The sequence below is a fragment of the Pan paniscus genome, chromosome 2 (assembly GCF_029289425.2).
Source record: "Pan paniscus chromosome 2, NHGRI_mPanPan1-v2.0_pri, whole genome shotgun sequence".
Classification (NCBI taxonomy): Eukaryota; Metazoa; Chordata; class Mammalia; order Primates; family Hominidae; genus Pan; species Pan paniscus.
Genome location: NC_085926.1, coordinates 158,897,204 through 158,923,648, shown reverse-complemented (window position 1 = coordinate 158,923,648; position 26,445 = coordinate 158,897,204). Strand labels below are relative to the sequence as shown.

The 26,445-nt window shown below is 38.3% G+C and overlaps 1 protein-coding gene across 2 annotated transcripts in view; it reads right to left on the bottom strand.

The window, feature by feature from the left end:
* PPM1L (protein phosphatase, Mg2+/Mn2+ dependent 1L) overlaps positions 1–26,445 on the bottom strand; it is a 316,127-nt gene that overhangs the window by 82,399 nt on the left and 207,283 nt on the right. For both annotated transcript variants that reach the window (XM_003830619.7, XM_024928306.4), the window contains exon 2: positions 23,648–23,822. In XM_003830619.7, coding sequence (XP_003830667.1) covers positions 23,648–23,822 — 175 coding nt within the window. The remainder of the gene's footprint in view (positions 1–23,647; positions 23,823–26,445) is intronic.

The window sequence follows — 26,445 nt, the reverse complement described above, 5'->3', positions numbered from 1 at the left end:
GGAAACGCAGGGCTTTAGCATGAAGCACTGAAGTGCTCACATTCTTCAGTTTTCAGATTTTTCTAAAGGATTGTCTTACTTGTTTCTATTTCCTCCTTTCTTCCCTTTCACATCAGAAGTGAGTAACACATTCCCTTTAATCAATACATTGGGTTTTATATCAGCTGGCTATGGTTTGATCTCTTTGAAGGCATGAAAAGATTGATGCCTTCCCCCCTTCTGATTACTAGGGTGTTAAAGCCTTTAAAATCTATTGCTCATGAGAACCACAGAACTAGTTTATGAAATCATAGACATTCCCTGGCCTCCTAAGCATAAAGAATTGCACAGACATCTTCTGTTAACTGCACTACCACTATAAATTCTATCTGAACAGAGGAAGCAGGTTAGCAGAGCTTAAGTGGTGGCTCCCAGGAAGGCTTTGATAGTTAAAGACTGGCTGTTCTATTCTGCTAAGTTGTTCTGAGATCCTGAGAAAATCACTTAACTTCTCCATGAATTAGATCTCCCAAGCAGAAAGGAAGATTAGAAAACATTCTATTTCTTTTTTAGTGCCTGCTCTAGTGGCACATACACCAAAATTGAAACCATATTTTCCCTTTTCTTACTACCCTAACATGCTCAGCTAAGCTAAGCTGATCAGTTAAGCAGCTTGAGGATCTCAGAGGAAAAATGTTTTACTCAGTGTTGTTAATTATTGACTGGGGCTGACAGACCAAAAGCCAAGAAAATCTGATTTTTTGCATCTGCTTCTAAAAGGTGGAAATCTATAGCAGCTGTGAAGTGGCTCTATTGTTTTTTGATTTTGCTTACGGTCAAGTCTGTTCTCGTTTCAAGAACAAGGTTGATTTTTTTTTTCTTTTCTCATATCATTCCTAACTCCTTAACCTGAATGTTTGCAGACCTCACCTTCCTATGGATGTCATATAAACATTAATAACCTAAACATCATGCTCTTGACAGAACCTGTCCAAGTGTTTCTACAAGTTGACAAGGGGTGCCTCCCATGAGCTTCAGTCACCTCATGGCGTCTGCCCTATTCCTCCTCTCTTACTCAGGTTCCCCTATTCTTGTGGAAGGCAGTCATGTGACTGCCACTCTTGACAGTGTCTACTCTAGAGATCCCATTATTTCCTCCTCAATCGTTAACTCTTAGAGAATCTGCCTCTTCCAGGGTCAGGAAAGGAAAATTCCGCCATGTAAGCCTGGCCCCTTTGCCACAGCCGATAGGACCAGAAGAACCAATCCATAGAATGTGCTTCCCTAGTTCAAGAATTTAAGCCAAGAAACAAAGTGAAGCTATGTGATGATTTAAAAACTCATTTTATTATTTAGTTTAAAACACAGAGCATATCCTTCATTACTATCAGAAATGACAATAACTGCCTAAATCATTGCACTAAAACTCACCTGATTCTGAAGTCATATAGGAGAGGAAGAATAAGTCCTAGACCACCTGCAGATTTACTTGAAGCTAACGAAGCTTCAACCTTGAGAGCCCTTCCCTTGCCCAAGCACTTTCAAAGGTCTGGGTCATGTTTCCGAAAATTTGAAGAAGATACTTGGAGAAGTAAGAAGTAATCAGGTAAGAGCACTGTCTCTTCACTTCTACCTCCCTTTGATCATATTTCCCTGTATATACACTGATGCTAAATTGGCCTCTGGCTGGGATCTAAGAGGAACTTAAGTCAAGGATACATCAAGTTTGGGTATAGTGAAATATATATGTAGTTTGCCATTATTTTCACATATAGTTCTTGTTAGCAAGGCTTCCCAGGCCTGTTGGGGGAAAAGCTAGTATTCAAACTAGAATCTGGCTGCCTCTAAGGCCAATGATGTTAACATTACACCATGTTGCCTTTCATATGCTTGGTGGTCCACAAATGGCCTTGGGCTTCTTAACTTTATGGTACAACATACAGTCTATTCTTAGCCACCTACCAAGTATTGACAACCCTTCCCACTTGCCTGTCTGGCTCCAGCATACCTTTCTAGTCCTGTGGCCCACTGCTACACTACTTGTACATGATATTCCATCCAAACTGGACACCATGCCTTTGCCAGATCACACCTTTTGTTCTCCCTTGACCTGAAATGTTCTCACTCCATTACAGCTCAGGTTCTTATGAATAATGCGACATTAAGTGAAGACAAATAAAACTCATTATGCACCATTACAACAAGGACAATGACAACCAATCAGTTAATGAGTGTTGTAAATTCAAGGAGTATTTATTAGTAACTGTATAAGGAAACTTCAAATGACCTGAAATCTTTTATTGTAAGAAAGAAAGAATATGTAAGAAACTTTGATATAAATTTTCCAAGATTTGGCAGCAACCCTAAAAATTTGTATGACATTACGAAAACAAAATGAAAAGCTGAAAGAGACTCTGAAGTATGAATTAAAAAACAAAGCAAGATAAAAATCCCAAGTTTTGCTCAACCATGCTAAAGGGAAGATTAAATTATCTTCCCAGGCCCCTCTGCAGGAAATGATGTTACAAACTCACTGTTGTATGAAGAAGTAACCAAAGAACATGCTGCCAAAGATGTGGGAAAAACTGTAGCAGATGTCAGACTATAGCATATATCAGGCAATTAATTAATACAAATGTTATTTTTCTAGGTTCAGTGGTAGTGGTTAACTCTTTACAATTTGTAATTTATTGTGATTTCTTTTCTCATTCTAAAGAAATCATTTTGTACCTATTTTTTATTTTTTTCCTAAAGAGGGTTCTCTAAATTGTGTAAACCTCAGGCCTCAGGAAACCTGGGCCAGTCTCTGCCCTGGCTGAGGAATCTGACTAACCGCTTACCAACATGGGAGCCTCTGGGCTCTGCAATCACTGCCATTTCCTTCCTCAATCTGTTCCCTTCCTTCATTCTCCAGCATCTCCTGACAAGCATGTGGGCATGGGTAGCAAAAGTGGGTTAATGACCAAGATACCAGATGGCTCTCTGTGAGTAATACCTCACTCTATTTCTTCAAAGAAGCTGGATGCTTTCCATAGTTCGACAGCCTGAACTCTCACTGAGATGCTGAGATGTGAAAGAAGACAGTTTTATTATTTGCTAGGCAGCTTTTTATAAATGGACTAGTTTTTACTATATAATACATCATTAAAAATTGTTCTATCTACCCTGACTCTCAAAAGCTTTGAGATGCTATTTTTTTTTTTGATGGGTGGAGAGTGTTCCCTGAGAACTGTGCCATCAATATAGGCATCTATAATAAAATAAAAAAATCATACATTAATCATCCCTGGAGAATATTTATCTGTTTAGAGTAACTGTCCATAAATTTTAAGATTTAATTTTTGGTGAGAGGAAATGGTTAAAGGAATGAAAGGCCAAAATTATGAAAAAAACATATTTTTAGAGAGGATACTTTAGCTCCTTTGCATAGCATATCAATTCAGGTAAATAACTACATGATGATATTTATTCAAGTAATAAAGATACATAAGACACTTTCAAGGAAAACAAATCACCAATGCTCAAACACCCAAGGTGTTATTTGAAAGAACTTTACTAACTAAAGCTACCAGTAAATATTTATCACCACTTGCTTGGAAAAAGAAAGAACTTATTAGAAAAAAACAAGGAAAACAAACTTCCAATATGGGAATGAGAATAGCAGTTTCTCATGTTTTAAGTACTGGCTTTAGAGAATATTAAAAGTTCATTTGAACCTCACTATAATACTACACTAGGACATGCCTGATTGGTCCAACCACATGTTAATGAGGTCCTTTCATCTACTTTAGTAAGGGAACTATTTGTGATGATGTCTAAACTAGTCTTACCCTTTAAAATTTTGCTCTAAAGTAACAGTTCTCAATCTTGGTTATGCAGTGGAGTCATTGGGGGAGAATACACATTGGGTACAGTGTACACTGCTGGGGTGATGGGTACACCAAAATCTCCGAAATCACCATGTAACAAAACACCATCTGTTCCCCAAAATCCTATTGAAATTAAAAATTAATAAAATAAAAATACTGAAGCCTGAGTCCCACTGCTCAAAGACTCTAGTGTAATTCATCTGAATGCAGCCTGGGCATTAGCCTCCCAAGGTGACTTTAATATGCTACAAAGGTTGAAAACTATTGCTCTGAAGACAACCTTGGCACTACTTACATTTTGGTTAGATAAATGTTGCTGTTGGGGGCTGTCCTGTGCATTATAGAATGCTTACTTAGCAGCATCCTTGGGTTCTACCCACTAGACACCACCAGCCCTCCCTCCCATTCCCCTTTCTAAGCTGTGACAACTAAAAATGCCTCCCAACATTGCCAAATGTCCCATGGGGGTGGAGGTAGATATCGCCTCTGGTAGAGAACCACTGCTTGTAAAGGAAAGAGTTCATAGTAAATCAATTTTATTATTTTTGGTGGTTAGAAAATAATTCCTGTCAAATAAAAGCAGTGCAAAACAGGACCTCATTTGACACTCTAGTAAGTAAGACCTGTTGCAGGAAGTCAGGGACCCTGAACAGAGGGACCGGCTGAAGCCACGGCAGAAGAACATAAATTGTGAAGATTTCATGGACATTTATCAATTCCCCAATCAATACTCTTGTGATTTCCTAAACCTGTCTTTACTTTAATCTCTTAATCCCATCATCTTCGTAAGCTGAGGAGGATGTATGTCGCCTCAGGACCCTGTGGTGATTGTGTTAACTGCACAAATTGTCTGTAGAGCATGTGTGTTTGAACAATATCAAATCTGGGCACCTTAAGAACAGGATAACAGCGATTTTCAGGGAACAAGGGAGATAACCTTAAAGTCTGGCTGCCTGTGGGCTGGGCAGGACAGAGCCATATTTCTCTTATTACCAAAAATGGGTAAGAGAAGTATCGCTGAATTCTTTCCCCAGTAAGGAATATTAATAATTAACAGCCCTGGAAAAAGAATGCATTCCCAGGGAAGGCCTCTGAAATGAAATGGCCGCTCTGGGAGTGTCTGCCTTTATGCAGATGTAGATAGGGATGAAACATGCCCTAGTCTCCTGCAGTGCCCCAAGGCTTGCTAGGATTAGGAAATTCCAGCCTGGCAAATTCTAGTCAGACCGGTTCTCTGCTCTTGAACTCTGGTAAAATGTTTATCAATGACAATGCATACACAGCGGGACATGGAAGTTTATTAGTGATTCTAGTTTTGCCCTGACCTCGTGATCTCGCCCTAACCTCCTGTCTTGTGATCTTTTGTTGCCCTTAAAGCAAGTGATCTCTGTGACCCACACCCTATTCATACACTCCCTCCCCTTTTGAAAATCACTAATAAAAACTTGCTGGTTTTGTGGCTTGGGGGGCATCATGGAACCTGCCGACATGTGATGTCTTCCCCGGACACCCAGCTTTAAAATTTCTCTCTTTGTACTCTTTCCCTTTATTTCTCAGACTGGCTGACACTTAGGTAAATAGAAAAGAACCCACGAAGAATTATCGGGGGTGGGTTCCCCCAATAAAGAGCCAGTGGGCACCAGCAATTGTGCACTGATCGCCAACCCACAGAATACAACAGAGTAATCCCAAATGCTTGGAGATATAGGAAAATGCTGAGAATGTCATAAATTCAGTATAACTTCAAAGTATACATTTAAAAATAGCCCAACTGTAGCTAGTCAGGGATTTACAGATTAGAAGTACATTTGATCACATCTGTCATATTTGACCTCATTTCATTTTGTAAAGCTTTCATATTACCCACTCCCTATCCCACCACCCCCCAAAAAATCTGCTAAAGTCTAGTAAACAGGCAACTATTTTTAGACAAGCTCATTTTCTTTAGTGGCTGTGGAATGCTGATTCTCCTGCAGGGGAAGGTTTACAAAGAGGTACAGTCAACTGAAGAGGCCTAAAGTTACTGTCATTACAGCACAAAGAAAAAATTAATACATTTAATTGTACTCTGAGCCCTAGACCTTCTTGCATTTTATTTGCAAATGCAATTATATCAGGCTCATAACACTTTCAGGTGTGATTTTAAAACGCAAGGCCTACAGACAAATTTGGCTTAGTTTATCTCTATTTACAGGGGCCAATACTTCTCACAAGCTGATTCTTGAGTACAAAAATCAAATGCATCTCTAATTCTGTGAAGGCATTTTGGTTTTCCCAAGTTCTTTAATGCTTAATCTCAGATTGAATTCACCATAGATCAAAAAAGCAATTTGAAATGAGAAAAAAGTTAAAAATATGAGTTCTTTAAAAAATAATGCTTTCCTCATAACATTTTTAAAAAATCTAGCCACAGTGAAGCAGTCCCTAGGAAAGTTACTTGCAGTTCCATCACAGTCTTCTTCCACTAATGGAGATAAAATGAGAGGCTTACATGTTTACTGTTGTTTTCTTTAGGAACAGAGAATCAGAGATGGAGATTTGGTGGAAAAGTAGATGACCACAGTAAGGGTAATTATGGCATAGTAAAAAGTGAAAGAAAAAGACAAGCTCTTCAGTGACTTCCTCATTTTTGCTGCATTCCTTTTTCTCTACACAATACAAAAGGCAACCAAGAGCAATAACAAAGGGATAGGAAACTTGTACCGAGGGCAACTGCTGGGTCGAACATTAAAGTGAAATATAAAAGCAATTTATGTGGTTCTTTACTCATCCATTAAAAAAATTAACAGAATGAGTGATCAAATTATTTAATAGATATAATTTAAAATGTGATAAATTTTAGAACACAGTTAAGGAAACAAAGAGAAAAATAAAAGGGAGGAGGGAGTGATAAAGGAGAGAGACATTTTTTTTTCTTGCTATCCAGAGAGTCATGCCTTAATCTTGAAGCATTTAGGATGCCGCTATAAAAAACTGATCTGAAATTTCAAAGCTGTCGAGATGCCCAGGCACAGTGTTAGGAAGCTCTAGAAGGAAATATCTTAATGAATTAGAGGAGTCAGAAGTGATAGTCAAAATATTTAAAAACTGATACATCAAAGGCATTGACCCTGGCCAGATGAAATGTACACTGTGATTACTGGAAAGGATGCTGAGTCTAAATAATCCTAAAGCCATCCAGGTGCTGGATGCAGGGCTCAACACTCCAGCTTTGGACTTCCAAGAAATGAGATGCAGGTGGTGATTAGAAAACGAGAGGGGGCCAGGTGCAGTGGCTTATGCCTGTAATCCCAGCACTTTGGGAGGCCAAGGCGGGTGGATCACTTCAGGTCAGGAGTTTGAGATCACCCTGGCCAACGTGGTGAAACCCCGTCTCTACTAAAAATACAAAAATAATTAGCTGGGTGTGGTGGTGTGCGCCTGTAATCCCAGTTACTCAGGAGGCTGAGGCAGGAGAATCACTTGAACCTGGGAGGCAGAGGCTGCAGTGAGCTGAGATCCTGCCATTGTACTCCAGCCTGAGTGACAGAGCGAGACTCCATCTCAATAAAAATAAATAAATAAATAAATAAAATGAGAAGGAAAGGTGATAATAATAGAAGAGAGAGTGGAGGAGTTGGAAGAGTAAGAGTAGATATTTTTGCAATACACCCTATGGTAGTTAGCCTCCAAGAGGCCCCCAATGATCTCCATCTCCTAGTATTCATACCCTTGCTTAGTATGAATACTACCACACCAAATTAGGGTTGGTTTGTTTGACCAACCCCAGCTTCTGTCAGAAACTGTGGTATACCACTTTCGACATTCATATTATAAAAGACTGTGGCTTTGGTCTTGGGTGCCCCCTTGCTCTCTCTCTCTTACATCACTCACACTGAGGGAAGCCATGTGGCAAGAGGCCTTATGAAGAAACCCATGTAGACAGGAAATGAAGCTTTCTGCCAAGAGCCACGTGAGTATATTCAGAAGCAGAACAGCCCCAGTTAAATCTTCAGAGACTGCTCCCCTGGCTGACAGCTTGAATGCAACTACATGAGAGAACCAACCTAGATTCCTGATCCTCAGAAATTATATGAGCTAATAAACATTTATTGTCTTAAGCTGCTAAATTTTGGAGTAATTTGTTATGCAGCAATAGGTAACTAATACACAGTATTAGAAAAGATAAAGATATTAAACCCATACAAATACTCTTAACTTGAGGAAATATTTTTCCATACAGGACAGGGCAAGGAAGAAAGAGGAGGCTTATGGAGTCAGCATTTTGCTGGTTTCTGTCATGCTCTGGACAGGAAGTTAATTTATGCAAAGTATAATACTAGGTAATCCTCTCTATCATGAAGGGGATAGGGGAAATACCCCTGTACACCACATCAAGTACATGCTACGTTATGTAACAGCAAAAACAACAGAAAGACTATCATTGGTAGAGTGTTTACTGCATGTCCATCATTTTCCACACATTATATCTTTCCTTCCTTCTTCCTTCCCTCCCTCCCTCTCTCCCTTCCCTCCCTCCCTCTCCTTTTCTTTCCGTCTTTCCTTCTCTTTCTTTCTTTTCTTTCTTTTTCTCTCTCTCTTTCTCTTTCTTTTTTTCTCTCTCTCTTTCTCTCTTTCCTTCTTTCTTTCTTTCCAAGGTCTCACTCTGTCACCCAGGCTGGAGTGCTATTGCATGATCACAGCTCACTGCAGCCTCAACCTCCAGGGCTCAAGCGATCCTCTCACCTCAGCCTTCTGAGTGGCTGGGACTACAGGTGCATGCCACCGTGTGCAGCTAATTTTTGTAGAGACGGGGTTTTGCCATGTTGCCCAGGCTGGTCTTGAACTCCTGAGCTCAAGCAATCCCCCGTCCTATGCCTCCCAAAGTGCTGGGATTATAGGCGTGAGACACTGTGCCTGGCCCATTATCTTTAATCTTCATAAAAAGCCCCATTAAGTATAATATCACAAAGAATTATCATGAAGCCAATTGGGCTCTTTTCACTATACTTCACCGCCTTGAAAGAAAAGCAACAGAGGTTTGGCCATAGTTCAGGAGAGAGGAAATCTGACTAAAAGGCCAAGTAAAGCATCAAATCTAGTAACTTGTCAGACACAAGAAGATCAAGCTCTGAGGTGAAGCAGAGGCAACCAACAGAAATTGACATCAGAAACTCTGCTGGATCCCCACCAGCATGCTACCCATGAATCCTGCTCTGTTTCAGATGAAATTTTATTTTTTTTCCAATAAGGCCAGCCCTACCCTGGAATCTGGAACCAGTTCTGGCCCAGGGTAGAAAGGCTACCAAGCACCTATGGTAGAAGCCCTGGTGTCCAGGCATGCCTTGGACCTTATTATTGACCTTCTCTGACCTTGGCACTGCAGTTCCATGATGTCTGGCCTTGTTGCTGAGTTCCTTTGTTGACTTATTCCAAAGATACATAAGACTTAAGGATGAAAAGTTTTACTGAAAACAAGAAGTATGATTTTCTGTGGTATTACATTCCATTTCTAGCACTGAAGATAAGGGAAATGGATTAGGAAGGTTTTGTTTAGTTTTATTTTTATAAATTTTAAGAAATACAAAATACATGGACAAAGTTAAAAATTCAGACAATATAGTAAGAGTACTCAGTGAAAAAGTAAGTCTCCTTCCTCAGTTTCTCATTCCCAAAGTAACCACTCTTGTGAGTTTCTTATCTGTGGAAGGTAACTAATTTTTACATATAGCAGGCCACTGAATAATGTCATTTCATTCAACATCATTTTGCTAGAATATTGATGTAAAAAAAAATTGTTTCCTGGCTGGGGCCACTGTCCATGAGGAATTTGTATATTCTCCCATGTCTGTGTGAGTTCTCCCAAGGTACTCTGGTTTCTTCCCATATCCTAGAGTTGTGCCCCTTAGACGAACTGGCATGTCTACATGGTTCCAGTCTGAGTGGGTGTGTGTGAGTGCACCATGGGGATGAGATGGTGTCCTGTCCAAGGTGGGTTTCCACCTTGTGCCCTGAGCTGTCAGGATAGGGTCCAGACACCTGTAACCCTGAACTGGAATAAGTGGGTTGGAAAATCAATAAATGAATACAAATTACTTTCAAATAAATAAACCTCAATTTGAATGTTACATCTCACCATGCTACTCAGGTTGAAGGGCCCAGGTATTTAAATTCATTAGTGATAAAAGTGAAGATTAATTATTTAGGTTTGAGTTGGGATCCTGTCCTGTTGAGCCGTTACATCAAACAAAACATCTTTTCTTTCATCTTCTGCTATATGCAATATTTTTCTATAAATGCATGTGAATACACTCGATATTGTACATGTTCAATATAGAGAGTATTCCAATATAGAGTATGTCCAACATAGAGAGTATTCAGATGCATTTTCCTGTCCAATACAAGAGCTTTGAAAAAACATGAATAATACTTTCTTTCCTTTCTTTCTCTCTCTCTCTCTTTCTCTCTTTCTTTCTTTCTTGTTGTTTAACTGGGTCTTGCTCTGTCACCCAGGCTGGAGTACAGTAGCAAGAACACGGCTCACTGCGACCTCAACTTCCTGGGCTCAAGCAATCTTCCTGCATCAGCCTCCTGGGTAACTGGGACTATGGGTATGCACCACCATGCCTGGCTAATTTTTCTTATTTTTATAGAAACGGGGTTTCACCATGTTACCCAGGCTGATCTCGAACTCCTGGGCTCAAGCAATTCTCCCACTTAAGCCTCCCAAAGTGTTGGTAGTACAGGCATGAGCCACTGTGCCTGGCCCTCAGCTTTTATAGATGGTTGTTATGCAAGAAATGACCATAAGATGGGCTCACATGCATTTGCTATGAAGTTAAGATTTTATTTGTTGTGCTTGCCTAGGCCATCTCCTAGGCACCATTTCATACTCTCTTGCTCCCGTACCTCTTATTCCCGCCACCACTGTGGAGACCAGTTCTGCCCAGATGCTGCCTCGGACTAAACTATTTATTGCTTGCTTCCTCCCCTGGAGCTTCCCTGATGCCAAGGCATGGGATGCCCACAGAACTCACTCAGCCTTCAGGCCTACATAAACCAGAAATTCAGGGAAGTTAATGTCTGTGGAACTACCATTGGCCAAATGTGGGAGTGGTACTGGTAGCTAAATGGTCTGGGATGCTATTCACAAGCTACCTTAGAAGGTACCTGGGCTTAAGCAGCATTTGTCCTCAGATGAGCCCAACTCCATAAGTGTCCTCATACTAGCTTTCCTTGTTTCCTCTTTCATTCCCAGTGCCCCTCACTCCTGTTCCTTGAGATGATATTCCTAAATAAACCAATTGTAAACAAGTCTTTGTTTCAGGCTCTACATTTGAGGAATCCAGACTAAGACAATGTTGTTCAATGTCCCATATACAGGAAGTCTTGTGATAAAGTCTTTATGATCTTTAGTGCCAAAAGAGAAGTTGTCTCCACTGAAAAACTTTTATTTTATCTATTAAAACAGTGAGAACTTTATAACTCATTAGGTTTCTCTTTTTGCTCTGGTTATCAGAAAGCTTAGGAGAAATTGGATGCTTAATTAAAGTATATTATTATACTTTAGTATTCTTTATGGATAGTACATTTGCTTTCGTCCTTATTTATGGCTTTGATCTATTTTTATTGTAACATTATTATTATAAGAATGGCAAATCAAACTTTTAGGGAAGAAGTGGGATATAAATAATAAAAATATAATTTGTGTTACTTCCTTCCTTGAATGAGGCAGACTAAGACAGGAGAATGGAAATCAGAGCGACTCAGGTAAGGAATAAGTCAGTTAAGTACAGGTGTTATTTTGAAACAAATTCTAGAAAACAGATTCATAGATACGGAAGTCAAAGATTAGCAATAAATTCGAAGGAAGCAGACTTCTAACTCATCTGTCTTTACCCATTTCTTAGACTCTCGGCACCTAGCCAGAACTTGGCACATAGTAAATGTTTGTGTTGAATGAACAGTGCATGTCCTAGCAATTTCTCCACAGTCGATTTAGAGTTCCCTAGGATTGATTAAAGAACTACAAGAGCACATCCAGGAGCTCCTCCAGTGCATATACTAAAGAAACTCCTTATCAAGCCAGCTTCATCAGAAATGGCCTAAGCCACACAGCCTTGAGACAAACTTATCAACTAAGGAAACACAAAGATAATTCCTCTGGGCACTAGAAGGTGACTTAAAAAAACAGTGCCTTTCAGAAGGCAATTTACCAGATGAATTCTTAAAGTGTCTAGTAGATCCCAAAGACTGAACATAACATTTGCAAAATGGCATTAAACAGCAGCCCAGCTGTCTATGATTACATATCTTCAGAGTCTGAGAGTCAACCAAGGATGCGTTTTACCTACCTCTCACTACTACAAATGGACCATCACAATACATTAGAAATCCTGGCACTTTAAACACTATTTTATTTTTCTCTATAAACTGAAGGTCTTACCATTAATGTGTATGTCATTAAAATTTATTACAAACATTCTAACAAGATCTATAAAATCTTGTTTACTAAATCCCGATAGTACAGAAAGGAAGAGATACCGATGGCATTGGCATCCTGTCTCTGGATAGCTAATGTACTCTAAAGTATGACCACCTGGTCCAATTATTTTCTTTGAAGTGTACACATTTCCTTTAGTCCTCGTAATCAAATACTACTTCAGAGACAGGAAGTAACACTACTTCCCTTGTGGCAAACAAGGACAACTCGATTAAGAAGATAAATACAGCTCCAGTCCAAATGTTTTAATCACCAGAGGTGGCACTTCCTGATTCTAAATATCAGTGTTCCTTTGTGGTTTCTGGTTTTCTCAGCAAAGTTCTTTAAAATTTTGCCCACCATAAAATTTAGATCAATGTATTTTCAGAGTGGATATGAGGTGTTCTATTAGAAAGGTAAGATGAAGTTGGGGAATGTGATTTTTTAAAATACCTTCCTATCATACCACTTTTACAAGAACATTTATGCAGCCAAAAAACACATGAAAAAATGCTTATCATCACTGGCCATCAGAGAAATGCAAATCAAAACCACAATGAGATACCATCTCATACCAGTTAGAATGGCAATCATTAAAAAGTCAGGAAACAACAGGTGCTGGAGAGGATGTGGAGAAATAGGAACACTTTTACACTGTTGGTGGGACTGTAAACTAGTTCAACCATTGTGGAAGTCGGTGTGGCAATTCCTCAGGGATCTAGAACTAGAAATACCATTTGACTCAGCCATCCCATTACTGGGTATATACCCAAAGGATTATAAATCATGCTGCTATAAAGACACATGCACATGTATGTTTATTGCAGCACTATTCACAATAGCAAAGACTTTGAACCAACCCAAATGTCCAACAATGATAGACTGGATTAAGAAAATGTGGCACATATACACCATGGAATGCTATGCAGCCATAAAAAATGATGAGTTCATGTCCTTTGTAGGGACATGGATGAAGCTGGAAACAATCATTCTCAGCAAACTATCACAAGGACAAAAAACCAAACACTGCATGTTCTCACTCATAGGTGGGAATTGAACAATGAGAACACATGGACACAGGAAGGGGAACATCACACACCGGGGACTGTTGTGGGGTGGGGGGAGGGGGGAGGGATAGCATTAGGAGATATACCTAATGTTAAATGACGAGCTAATGGGTGCAGCACACCAACATGGCACATGTATACATATGTAACAAACCTGCACATTGTGCACATGTACCCTAAAACTTAAGTATAATAAAAAAAAAAGATTAAGTCTGAATTATCATTTTTTCTACATTGGAGGAATCATAAGCAAACAGGCAATGCTGATAGCATATTAATATAAACTAAAGTAAACTAATTAATATCAGTTGGAGAGCAGCAGTTAGAATGTGGTGGTGAGTCTGTGAGTGGTGGCTCATTCCTGTAATTCCAGCACTTTAACAGGCCAAGGTGGGAGGATCACTTGAGGCCAGGAGTTTGAGACCAGCCTGGACAACACAGTAAGAACCCGTCTCTACAGAAAAATTTTACAAATAACAATTAGCCATGGTGGTGTAAACCTGTAGTCTCAGCTACTCTGGAGGCTGAGGCTGGAGAGGCCCTTGAGCCCAGGAGTTCAAGGTTGCAGACAGCTAAGATCATGCCACAGTACTCCAGCCTGGACAACAGGGTGAGACCCTGTCTCAATAAAAAAAAGAATGTGGTAGGTGTTGCCATGGCAGAAGGCAAGAATTGGTCTGTATAAGGCACCAACATATAACCACAGTTACAGAAGCAAAGAAAACAAGGCATTATTCAAAGCCTGTCTTTAAAAACGCAACTGGCAGTAAAGTTCAACATGAACAGTTCACAAGATTTACGGGTTCTCTCATGATTTTCTGATTTAAGAACTCTTTACCAATTCCAAACCTAATTTCTTCCTCCTCTGCACATCTACCGTCCCCTATAACACCAATTCCACTACACTCTAGTTGTCTGTTTTTACTGGCTATCTCTCTGCCCTCCCACATGAGCACACACACAAATGCATACACTGTGCACCTGGAGTAAAGGGCCACATGGTCATCTGAGCATTTCTAGTGGTGGGTACTGTGTCTGGCTCAAAGATGCTCATTCAGTCAGCGTTTACAGAGTGAATAAATGAATGAACCAATAACTGTTAAATAAACTGAGACAAAAATTACACATTGTTACGACTGGAAGAGATTTAAGAAAATATCTAATCCAATACCTTTATTTTACAGTTGAAGAAACCATGCAGAGAGATGCAACGTACCACCATAGACAAAAACCTAGGCTGGGGCTTGTAAATTACATGTTTGGGTACTTTCAAACAACTATGGCCAATAGTTTTCTATTTTGCAGATGTCAAAGTCACTTTGTTTAGTTACTGCTCCCCATCACCAAAAGATAATTTGGCTTTTAAAATCCACAGTCTAAATGGAAAGTGTAAGAATTATAACTGAAATTAAAATCAGCTTGGTTAGGCCAGGTGCAATAGCACACACCTGTAATCCCAGCACTTTGGGAGGCTAAGGTGGGTGAATCACTTGAGGTCAGGAGTTTGAGACCAACCTGGCAAACATGGTGAAACCCCATCTCTACCAAAAAAATAAAAAGTAAAAAAATTAGCTGGGCGTGGTTGCACATGCCTGTAGTCCCAGCTACTTGGGAGGCTGAGGCACGAGAATCACTTGAACCCAGGAGGTGGAGGTTGCAGTGAGCCAAGATTGCGCCACTGCACTCCAGCCTGGGCAACAAAGTGACACTCCATCTCAAAAAAAAAAAAAAAAAAAAATTCAGCTTGGTTAAAAAGATTGGTAAATTAGTCACCTACGTAGCCTCAAAAAAAAATTTTTATATTATCAGCCAGAAAGAAGTTCTCAGTTTATAAGTGAATTTGGAGTACCCATTTTACTCCCCTCTTCCTACTGTTATTATACATGGCTAGTAATCGTCTGCATTACAAAAGCCTTATGTTTTTGTTATTCATACTACCATTCTCATTTTTTTCACAGATAAGAAACAGACCACCAAATTCTGGGATTCTATGTGGTAAAGAGAACTGAAACATGGATACAAGACAGGAACCATATTAAAAATATAAAAAGTTTGTGAGAATAACTGTGGTATATCCACTCAATAGAATACTGCAGTTATTACAAGTGACCTTTATAGGTAGTTTATAACAGCATAAAATATGATTTAAAATGTTAAATAAAAAAGATATAAAATTTGGCATAAATAATTAAAACTCAGCAGAGAAAAATGGCAAGAAATAAATACACCAAAGATGTTGATTATGTTTAGGTAGTAGAATTAAAGATTATCTTTTTCTCTTCCTTTTTCCATGTTTAAAAAATGTTCTAAAGTATATTTATTTACTTTTATAATGGAAAAATAAAATAGATTAAATCTTTCTACAGAAAATAAGAAGTTGGTGTCAGAGGTTGCACAGTCAATATTGAACTTCCCTTTATTAGTTTCTTTTGGGTCTCTGTTTTTGTCTTCCTTCCAAATTCTCCAATTCTTGTCAACAAGTCCCTGGAGAGGATATCTTTTGAGCTAAGAAATGGGGTCCTGATTGAAGATATAAAGTAAGGAAACCTTAGTGTCACCTCTTCCCTTAGGAGCTGTTTGAGAAATATACTGAGAAATTCACTCTATTTGTTGGAGTGAAGAACTTCCTGCAAATGCCTTTTACTAGATTTTTTATGTTCTTAGAAAACCTGGAAAGTCCCTAAATAATTCACACACTCTTTCCTGGGTTTGGTTGCTGGATGTATGTTCAATTTTTTCCCCCATGACAGTAAATGGCCTTTCTTTTGAGATTACTGATTACTATGACACTAATGTCCCAATTAAAATGTAGATGTAACTTTCAGGCACCATCTATTTTAAGAAGAATAAAATCAGCTCAATAGGAGGTAACCCTCCAGCTACTTCCTAAGCTGCTTAGAGCACATTCCCCCACGCTTTTAAAAAGCTATTTTTCCAAAAATTATAGTGCTTGGTGTGTCTTCACCACAGGTAGCTTTCACCTGCAGGTAGAGCTACATCAGGGAATCATAAAGCAAAAGCTGAGAAATTAATGCTGCTCCTCCTTTCTCACCTCCTCTGGGAAAGCTGTATGTGACTGCCTGACACTTATAAATGAATATGCAGGCTCCCAACTCTGATACCCAAAGGAACACAAGAAACAGCCAGCTGAGCTCTCTTCTTCCCTCATGTGCACCATCTGGTTCACTTTCTACGTGTAAGTGCATTTTCCACATTGCAGAAGCATGTGCTCATTGGAAGGCTGTATAGGTTTCTAGCCAAACTGTAAGAACAGAAAGCCCCTGCTGGTCTGAGAACTCTGAGAAGGAGATCTAAGCAGCAGCTTAGGCAACTGTCTTGAGGCCTGCAACAAGATGCTACCATTGAGCATTCTACCCATTGCAGGTGTACTCAGCTTTTCCCAAAGGGAAAAATATGCAGCTCTTCACTCCTGTTTCCAGACTTCCGCTCCCATGGCTTAGGGTTCTTGAGCCTGTGACAGAAAATATCACTCTCAAATAAATGGGCCTACTCTCCTCATAATTCCCTCAAACACAGGGCATTACAAACCATATCCTTAACAAAGGAATATGTAGGGAATATTTATTCATGCCCAAACTCAAAAATAATTAAAAACAGAATTTGAGATTAGCTACAGAAACATAAATAATACTCCAGCATAAAAATAAATATGAGGAAAGACTCCCTCTCTTGGTATTTTAACCCTTTGACTTTTGCCCACTATGACACATAATAAATATTTAGGTTGATGATGCTTTCTGAGACAGTGTAAAATGCTATTTTGATCTCTTCATCTCAAATTATGCCACTGCTTTCCTTGAAAACTTCTCTGTGTTAAACCCAATCTACTGAAGTGTACAAAAACTTGTACTTCAATTAAATAAAAACATTAATAGATCCAATATAAACCACACCTTACTTGTTACTCTGGATTTTGCTTAGTATTAATACATGCTAATACAATAAAAGGTCTAAACTATCTTAATGAGGATCCATGAATGATAGCTTAGAACCTCTTCTTCCAAAATCTACTTTTGCTTGACTCATACAGTCTCACTCCCCGTCCCACCAATAAAAATATGCCTGGGAATATTCGTGAGCAGATGCTATGAAAGCTGAGTGATGGTCTTCTTTTGGTCAGAAATTACGTACAAATTATGTGGCTGTGTAAGGAGAAAGAAGAAAACCAATAGAAAAAGCAGAAAAGCCATAGCTACAGGAAGCCTTGCAGAAATTATAGCTATTTGAGTGTTCCATTGTCATAAGACCCAAAGCATAGTTTTAAACTAGAAGACATCTATGAGGTCCTGTTCATGCCATCAGTTTATAGGAAAATGGGCTTTAGGAAGGTTTGTGACTTGCTCAAGGTCACATATATGGTTGGCAGTAGAGCTAGACTAGAAATAGAATCTGTATCTTTTGGTTCCAAGTTTTCTTTCAACTGTACCACAAAACATATCAGTTCTTGAAATTATCAAAATATAAACCATTTGAATGAAAAACTTTCTAAACTAATGTTAGAAAGGGGGTCTAAATGTTTGTGTCCTCCCAAAATTCATATGTTGAAAACTAATCCTCAAGGTGATGGTATTATGAGGTGGGGGATGCTGATTAGATCAAAGGGGTGAACCCCTCGTGAATGGAATTAGTGCCCTTATAAAAGAGGCCCCAGATAAATCTCTCAGCCCTCCTGCCATGTAAGGTTACAGTGAAAAGACAACCATCTATGAGGAACCAGGCCCTTATAGACACCATATCTGCTGGTGCCTTGACCTTGGACCTCACAGCCTACAGAACTGTGAGAAATAAAGTTCTGTAGTTTATCAGCCACCCAGTCTATGGTATTTTGTTATAGCAGGCTGTATTAGTCCATTTTCATACTGCTATGAAGAAATACCCAAGACTGGGTAATTATAAAGAAAAAGAGGTTTAATGGATTCACAGTTCCACATGGCTGAGGAGGCCTCACAATCATAGCAGAAGGTGAAAGAGGAGCAAAGGCATGTCTTACATGGTGGCATACGAGAAGAGCATGTGCAGGGGAACTTCCCTTTATAAAACCATCAGATCTTGTGAGATTTATTCACTACCACAAAAACAGCACAGGAAAAACCCACCCCCATGATTCAATTACCTCCCACCTGGTCCCTCCTATGACACATGGGGATTATGGGAGCTACAATTCAAGATGAGATTTGAGTGGGGACACAGCCAAACCATATCACAGGCTGACTGGATTAATACACTGGTTTATGTAATTCCTGCTTTTATATACAGAATATAAAAAACATTATTGAACATTTTCTCTGTGAATCAAGGTCACCATTGTGAAGATCAACAATGTGAACTCACAGTCTGTGAATGCTAATGTGACTTTGAGTGTAGTGCAATGTCAGGAATCTGCTAAGTGCTTTTTATGGATTTACTCTTTGCTCTCACTACTTACTGTTTTCAGTGATGCTGCTCCAAGTATCATCCCCTTCCCCACCTTCTCATTTCAATTCTAAACTCTTATGTTGTCTGAAGTCTATCCTCTAGAGTAATATAAAATGCAGACAAATGAATCCCATATTTCTTGCAGCATTATTCATAAGAGCAAAACAAAAATGAAAATGTCCAACATAAGAGAAGATTCAGTGAGTGGTACTTTCAAATAGAATATGATGTAGCCATTAAAATTATCTTCACATGAAGAGGCTTTAATGAAATGAGGAAGTGCTTATGTAATAATGTTAAATGCAAAAAGCAGGATATAAAATCACAATAAAACTACCAGATATCAACTACATTTTTAAAATGCTTAGAGTGAGGAAAATATACCAGTGTTTACAATAGTAAGATTACTGACAATTATTATTCTCATATTATACTGTTCTACATATTTCTGTTCATTTCTGCAATTAAAGTATAACACTTTAAGTCAGAAAGATAATTTTATAAAAGGAAATATCACATTGGAAAATATAACCTAATGAGTCAGAACTATGTAAAATAAAAATATATAGATTCTAGGTGAGAACTGAAAGCCTCTGTTGTATGGACTTGTCCACAGTTCTGTGACACGGTAGGGTTGCACACACATGGTTTTTGCTCACTTCCCATTTCTTTGCTGAATTCCAGGTTGCTAGATAGCTGAATTCATGGATAGGCAAGGCATTAAGGTATATATGTATTAAAGGGGAAGAGAGAGAGCAAGAGAAAAAGGAGAGGGTGAAAAAATTCTGAGGCAATGATTTTAGAAAAATGTCTAAGTGTTTTTTTCATTAATTTTTTTTATTAATAGAAGTTTAGACGCTACAAATAGCAGTAATTGTCATTAAGTCACTCAGGCTGATTTATCAGTGAAGGAGCATTAAAGACAAATTAACCTCTCTAGAGACCAAGATATCTTCTAACTAATAATTAACTACCTCCTAAAACTGGGAGAGCTGAATCAAGAATGTGAGGAAGTCAAAACTAAGATAGAATAGAAAGAAGCTAAACAGTTGAAGCAAATGAGTGTCTTAGTGCAGATGCTCCTTGACTTAGAATGAGATTACATCCTGATAAACCCACTGTAAATTGAAAATATCCTAAGGTGAAAATTCATTTAATACACCTAACCTACTGAACATCATAGCTTAGTTTAGCCTAACTTATATATGCTCGGAACACTTACATTAGCCTGTAGTTAGACAAAGTCATCTAACACAAAGTCTATTTTATAATAAAGGGAATAAAGTGTTGAATCTCATGTAATTTAGTGAATACTATACTGAAAATGAAAAACAGAATGGGTGTATGTGAAGTACAGATTTTACTGAATGTGTATCACTTTTGCACCATCATAAAGTCAAAAAGTACTAAATTAAACCATCTGAAGTCAGGAAGCTTCTGTGTAGGATGGTTATATCTGCACATATTGGATACTACTAGCAATTTTCTTTTTTTTTGAGATGGAGTCTCTGTCGCCCAGGCTTGAGTGCAGTGGCGCGATCTTGGCTCACTGCAAGCTCCGCCTCCTGGGTTCACGCCATTCTCCTGCCTCAGCCTCCCGAGTAGATGGGACTTCAAGCGCCCACCACCACGCCCGGCTAATTTTTTGTATTTTTAGTAGAGATGGGGTTTCACCATGTTAGCCAGGATGGTCTCGATCTCCTGACCTCATGATCCGCCCACCTCAGCCTCCCAAAGTGCTGGGATTACAGGCATGAGCCGCTGCAACCAGCCTACTACTACCAATTTTCTATCCTAATTCTTTTGTATTATTATGATATATTTTTCTGCTAAATAGTAATGTTTTTTCTTATTTTATCCTCTTTCTTTGAAATAATTAACGTATGGGTTATGGAGGAGGAGGTAGTAACTTTTGGTTTTGCAACACACAGCGACACTCATTCACTCATGCATACACATAGCCTACCCTCCCACATCCACTGTCCTGCATCACCTCATGCAGAGATGAGCAAAGGCAAACTGAGCTCAGAGCGGGTGTTTTATCAAATAGATGTTGCTAGACTTTTCAAAGCTGCTGAAGATCACTTTAAAAACTTCCCCTCTGCCTTCCCAAACACTGTATGCCAAGAAAAGACTAAGTTAGAATACGGCTGACCCTTAAACAACAGAGGTTTAACTGCATGGGTCCATTTATATGTGCATTTTCTTCTGTCTCTGACACCCCTGAGACAGCAAGACCAGCTCCTCCTCTCCTCTTCAGCAGTCTGTTCAGCCTACTCAAAGTAAAGACAATGAGGATGAAGACCTTTATGATGGTCCACTTCCATTTAATACAGTAAATATATTTTTTCTTTTTTATGATTTTCATAAATTTTTTTCTCTAGCTTAGTCTTAAGAATACAGTATAAATACACATAGCATACAAAATATGTGTTGATTGACTATGTAATCAGTAAGGCTTCTGGTCAACAATAGGCTATTAGTAGTTAAGATTTTGGGGGAATCAAAAGTTTTATGCTGATTTTAGACTGCACGGAGAGTTGGCATCCCTAACCCCCATGTTGTGCAAGGGTCAGCTGTACTTTACACTGGTTTAAGGGATAGACAAGGTCCAAATCTGTTCTCATTCATCACTAGTGGCATTAACTAGCATTTGCAATATGGCAATATGATCTCTAAGGACTTCCCCAAACATGATATTTTATTATTATCATGTGAGATTATATTAGCCCAATTTTACAGATGAAGAAACATAGGTTCTAAGAGGTTAATTTGCTTAAGATCACACCAGTATTAACCTGGTGGAAGGCCTAGACCTTAGATCCTCTAACTCTCAATCTTGTGTTTATTTCCACTGTTTCATGCTACAGGGCTTATTGACAGATTAATTCTATGCCAAACTATTTGCCCCTAAAAGCCATGTGCAAGCCTACCTCTGAGGATCTGCTGCTGCTCAACAACAGTGCAGGAGAGTGGAAAATTATGTCTGAAGCAGGAAAAAATTGAGTGGTGGGTGATTGCAGCTAATGTTCATGCTCACCTTGATGTCTACTTGTGCCCCTTCATCCACTAGAATGCATCCCCCTTCTCTTCACAAATACATGCCCACCATTTGTCCTTCAAGGTTTAAAATAATGCCCCCTCTACAGAATTTCATGGAAAATTTCAGCCATTTCCACTATTTCTTGGCTCCACATTTCATCTTAACTTTAATAACGTGAAGATATTACAGGGTGTATTTAGTCCCAAATTCCTCAGAAAATTTTCTCTAAAGTTCATACATGTATGTTTTAGTCCCCCAGCAAGACTTTCTGCAAGATCTATTTTCTACATCTCAGATTCCTTTTCATGTTTTCACTGCTTTTCTCTTTCCTTCAACAGCCTAGTATATTGCCGTGCATTCAACAATTGCTTACTGAGCAAATGAGAACCTGCATTAGTGTAGTAAAAGCATAGCTTGATTAGTAATTAGGAAGTTGGCGTCCCAGTTTTACAAGTAAGTAACTGCATTATTTCAGGCAAGTCTATGAGTTTGTTTTCTCACCATAAAATGGTCACAGGGGCAAGAAGTGGGTGGACTATATGAGTTCTATGATCTATAAGATGCTATGAATATTTAAATATTATTTTGGTTGGGACTGATCAAAACCTAACTTTATTCCATTAAGGATGAGAGAAGAGATGAATAAGAATTCCAATGAGAAGAATATTGAAAGTAACAAAAATGCTAGGCAGAAGAAAGCCAATGTGTCTGGAAAACAAAAAAAAAGCAAAGAAGAATAAGAGAAAGCAGAGATGTCCTGGGCAAAACTGGAAATACAGATCCTGCTTGAGAGGGAGGTGAAGGGGTTAGAGGGTGGAATATACATGGGGGCAGCTTAGTAACTAGAAATATTGTTTAAGTGGTTAGGTGAATGTAGTATAATGTTTTGTTTTGTTTATTTGCTCTTCTGTTTGCTATTTGAACTTGAAATCAAATGGTAAGAAAGTATCGAGCATGCATAGATTCTGATGAAGAAAATAAGATGCATGCTAAAAAATACTTGTAAAAATAGAAGCAGAAGTTCTTGGCATTAATATAAGAATTAATACCACTAACATTTGACCATTAGAAACCTTTTTTCCGGTACTTTTTCTCCAATTTTTTTGAGAGGCGGAGGTGGAGAGGTATAGCAATTTTAATCAGGGTATTTCTGCTGCTTAAGTTTAATTTTATTAAAGATTTTCATAATTCCAAGTAATACTACACTAATTTCATTAAAATTGGGTCTTAGCTGACAGACCATATAATAGATTAAAATAATGTTATAAGGAGTTCTGTCCATGACTTCATTAATAAGCTCCCTTGGATGGGAAGAACCTATGGCAGGCAGTGAGATGAAGTCTCTGATGTGGTAGTGTCTGAGTTGCTAAGGAAAAGAAAGCAATGATTAGCTTAACAGTTTGAGAAAAAAAAATACCTCTTTAGAAAAGAAAATATCTAATATTAACACAAATATTTGAATCGAATAACATTTCTTGGATTCTCGGATGTAAAAGTTTTCAGTTGCTATCCAAAGTTGAAATAACACTTTAGGAGTACCCAGTTAATAAAAGGCCAAAAAAATCCCAATAAAAAACGGCAAAATTTTAAAGGCATTTGATATTTAAGATCCATTTTTAGGAATCTTCTGACCATCTTGAGACTAAAACTGCAGAGAATAAACTTACTATTAGTCCATGTTACATAACTTTGAATCTAGTTTGCCCTTAACCTTTTACCAAGTTTAACCAAGGTTTATAATGAAATTTTTTTGCAAGGAGAAAAAAAATGTGTGTTTTAAAAACAAACATACCTGCTTCATCATAGGATACAGTCAATTTTTCTAGCATTTCTCGGTCAATTGACAAAATCTGCTGTTCAAGGATGGTCTGGTAAGACAATACACTATTTTCTTTGTCTTTCTCGTAGTCCTGAAGATGCTGTTTAAGGGCCTCTGGGAGTCGAGATTTTACATATTCAGCTGCAGTCTGCAGATAAAACAGTCAGAGAGAGAACTCCATTAGAAATTCTCCTCTTAGACTTTTTACTTACCCTCAGGTGCTATAGAGAAAGCTCAAAGCACTGTGAAACCAACCCTCCAGACAAGCATGTCCTTGTCATTGTCATTTTTAGTATCCACTGGACCCAGTAAGGTGATCTTCAAATAGAATCACAGACCTCTAAGAGTTTTCTACTAGGTTTAAAGGTATAAAAGATGATAGACTTGGTTAGATATTCGCAGATTTAGTGCTCAGAGTTTCAACTATTATAGTGAACTGAAGGCCCCTGACAGTGATTTTGCTGGATACAAATTTGACTTGCCCTTGTCTACAATGCAGAAGACAGTCACTCATCTCAGCAATGACCCCATCCATGCTACGGCATCCACATCCCTCTTTGTTTTATTAGTCTCTACTCATTAATGTTTACATAAGAACTCTTGTAAAGTGAATTTTATAAAGGAGAGTCCTCTGCTAGGGCTGAAAATGAAATAATGGGATAAACAGAAAATGAGGAGATTTAAGACAATGCCCCTTAACCTGGGGCAAAACAAACAAACAAACAAACAAACAAAACCAAACCTCTTCACCACTTAAATGCCTTAAGCTTACATATATATAATTCTTACTTTGACAAGTTTGTTGTTGTTGTTGTTGCTGTTTGTTTTTTGTTTTTACACTATCTGTACAACACACTCCCAAATAGTTACATTCCAATTAGTAACAACTAATTACATGCAGTGATTTTCAATCAGGTAAGCATGTTCCACATGGGGGTAGGAAGGAAGATATGCATATTTTGAAAAGATTTTCCCAAAGATTCTGATATGTTCTTCTGGTAGGCTGCAGTGGTAGCATACTCTTTTCTCTCCAAGTTGAGAATCCCAGTGCTAGTTAAGCAGAATTTTATGAGCATAATTAAGTGACAGAGAGGCATGCATAAATCAGGGGAATTCTGAAATTTATAAAACTTCTCTCTCGGGAATGTCAAAAGTTTAGCATCTCCTTGCAGTGCAGTCCTGCTTTACTCACATAGTGTCTAAGGTTAATAAATCAATCAATGAAGTCCACCATATATTGTTCAAAATTATATTCATAACCAGTATAAAACTTCACACACACACACACACACACACACACACACACACACACAAAAATGCTAAAAAAACGAACAAACAAACAAACAAAAAGATGGTATCTGGGGCAATCTTTGCTTAGAATAAGGCAAAGACTCATCTACATAGAAAAAAGAAAAACCCGTAGTGCTCTGTTGCACAGTAGGGTGACTATGGTTATCAGTAAGGTGTCGTATATTACAAAATAGCTAGAATAAAGGTTTTTGAATGTTCCCAACATAACCAAATTATAAATGAATGAGGTAAGGGATATGCTAACTACCTTGATTTGAACACTATATAAGATATACATGTATTGAAACATCAAACTGTACCTCATAAATATGTAAAGATACAATGTATCAATTTTTAAAATTCTGTACAGCTATTAATTGTACAACTTAAAATAAGTATGCATTAAACATACATACTGATATATATATATATATATATGATACATGCTAATCAACAGAGGTTCAGTTTTTTTCATTTATAGAGTAGTATCCTCTACAGCCTTTGGAAAAAATGAGATAGGACTATATGTACTGACCAGGAAGAATACCATAATATATTGTTGAGGTTAAAAATCAAAGTCACAGAATATCAGGTACAGTATATCCTACAACATATATATACATATATATGAGCATAATTAAGTGACACACATATATATAGTGTATCTAGCATTATCATATAGGCATAGGAGAAGGTATGAAAGAATATACTCCAACTGTGGAAGACACTTTATTTTTTTATTTTTATTTTTTTGAGACAGAGTTTCACTCTTGTTGCCCAGGCTGGAGTGCAATGGCATGATCTCGGCTCACTGCAACCTCCACCTCCTGGGTTCAAGCGATTCTCCTGTCTCAGCCTCCTGAGTAGCTAGGACTACAAGTGCCTGCCACCGTGCCCGGCTAATTTTTTTTGTATTATTAGTAGAGACGGGGTTTTACCATGTTGGCCAGGCTGGTCTTGAACTCCTGACCTCAGGTGATGCACCCGCCTCAGCCTCCCAAAATGCTGGGATTACAGGCGTAAGCAACCACGCACAGACAATACTTTCTACATTCCACATTTTTGTATTGTTTCCATGTTCTTACTATTGTAATTTTTTAAAATTGTCTTTAAAGTGTATTTGGTTTTTAAAAATTTTATTTCAGTAGTTTTTGGGGAACAGGTGGTTTTTGGTTACACAAATAAGTTCTTTAGTGGTGATTTCTGAGATTTTGGTGCACCCATCACTGGAGCAGTGTACACTGTACCCAATATTTAGTCTTTTATCCCTCATCCCCTTCCCACCCTCCCCCTTATGTCCCCAAAGTCCATTATATCATTCTTATGCCTTTGCATCCTCATAGCTTAGCTCTCGCTTATAAGTGAGAATTTATGATATTTGGTTTTCCATTTCTGAGTTACTTCACATAGAACAACGGTCTCCAACGCCATCTAAATTGCTGCAAATGCCATTATTTCATTCTGTTTTATGGCTGAGTAGC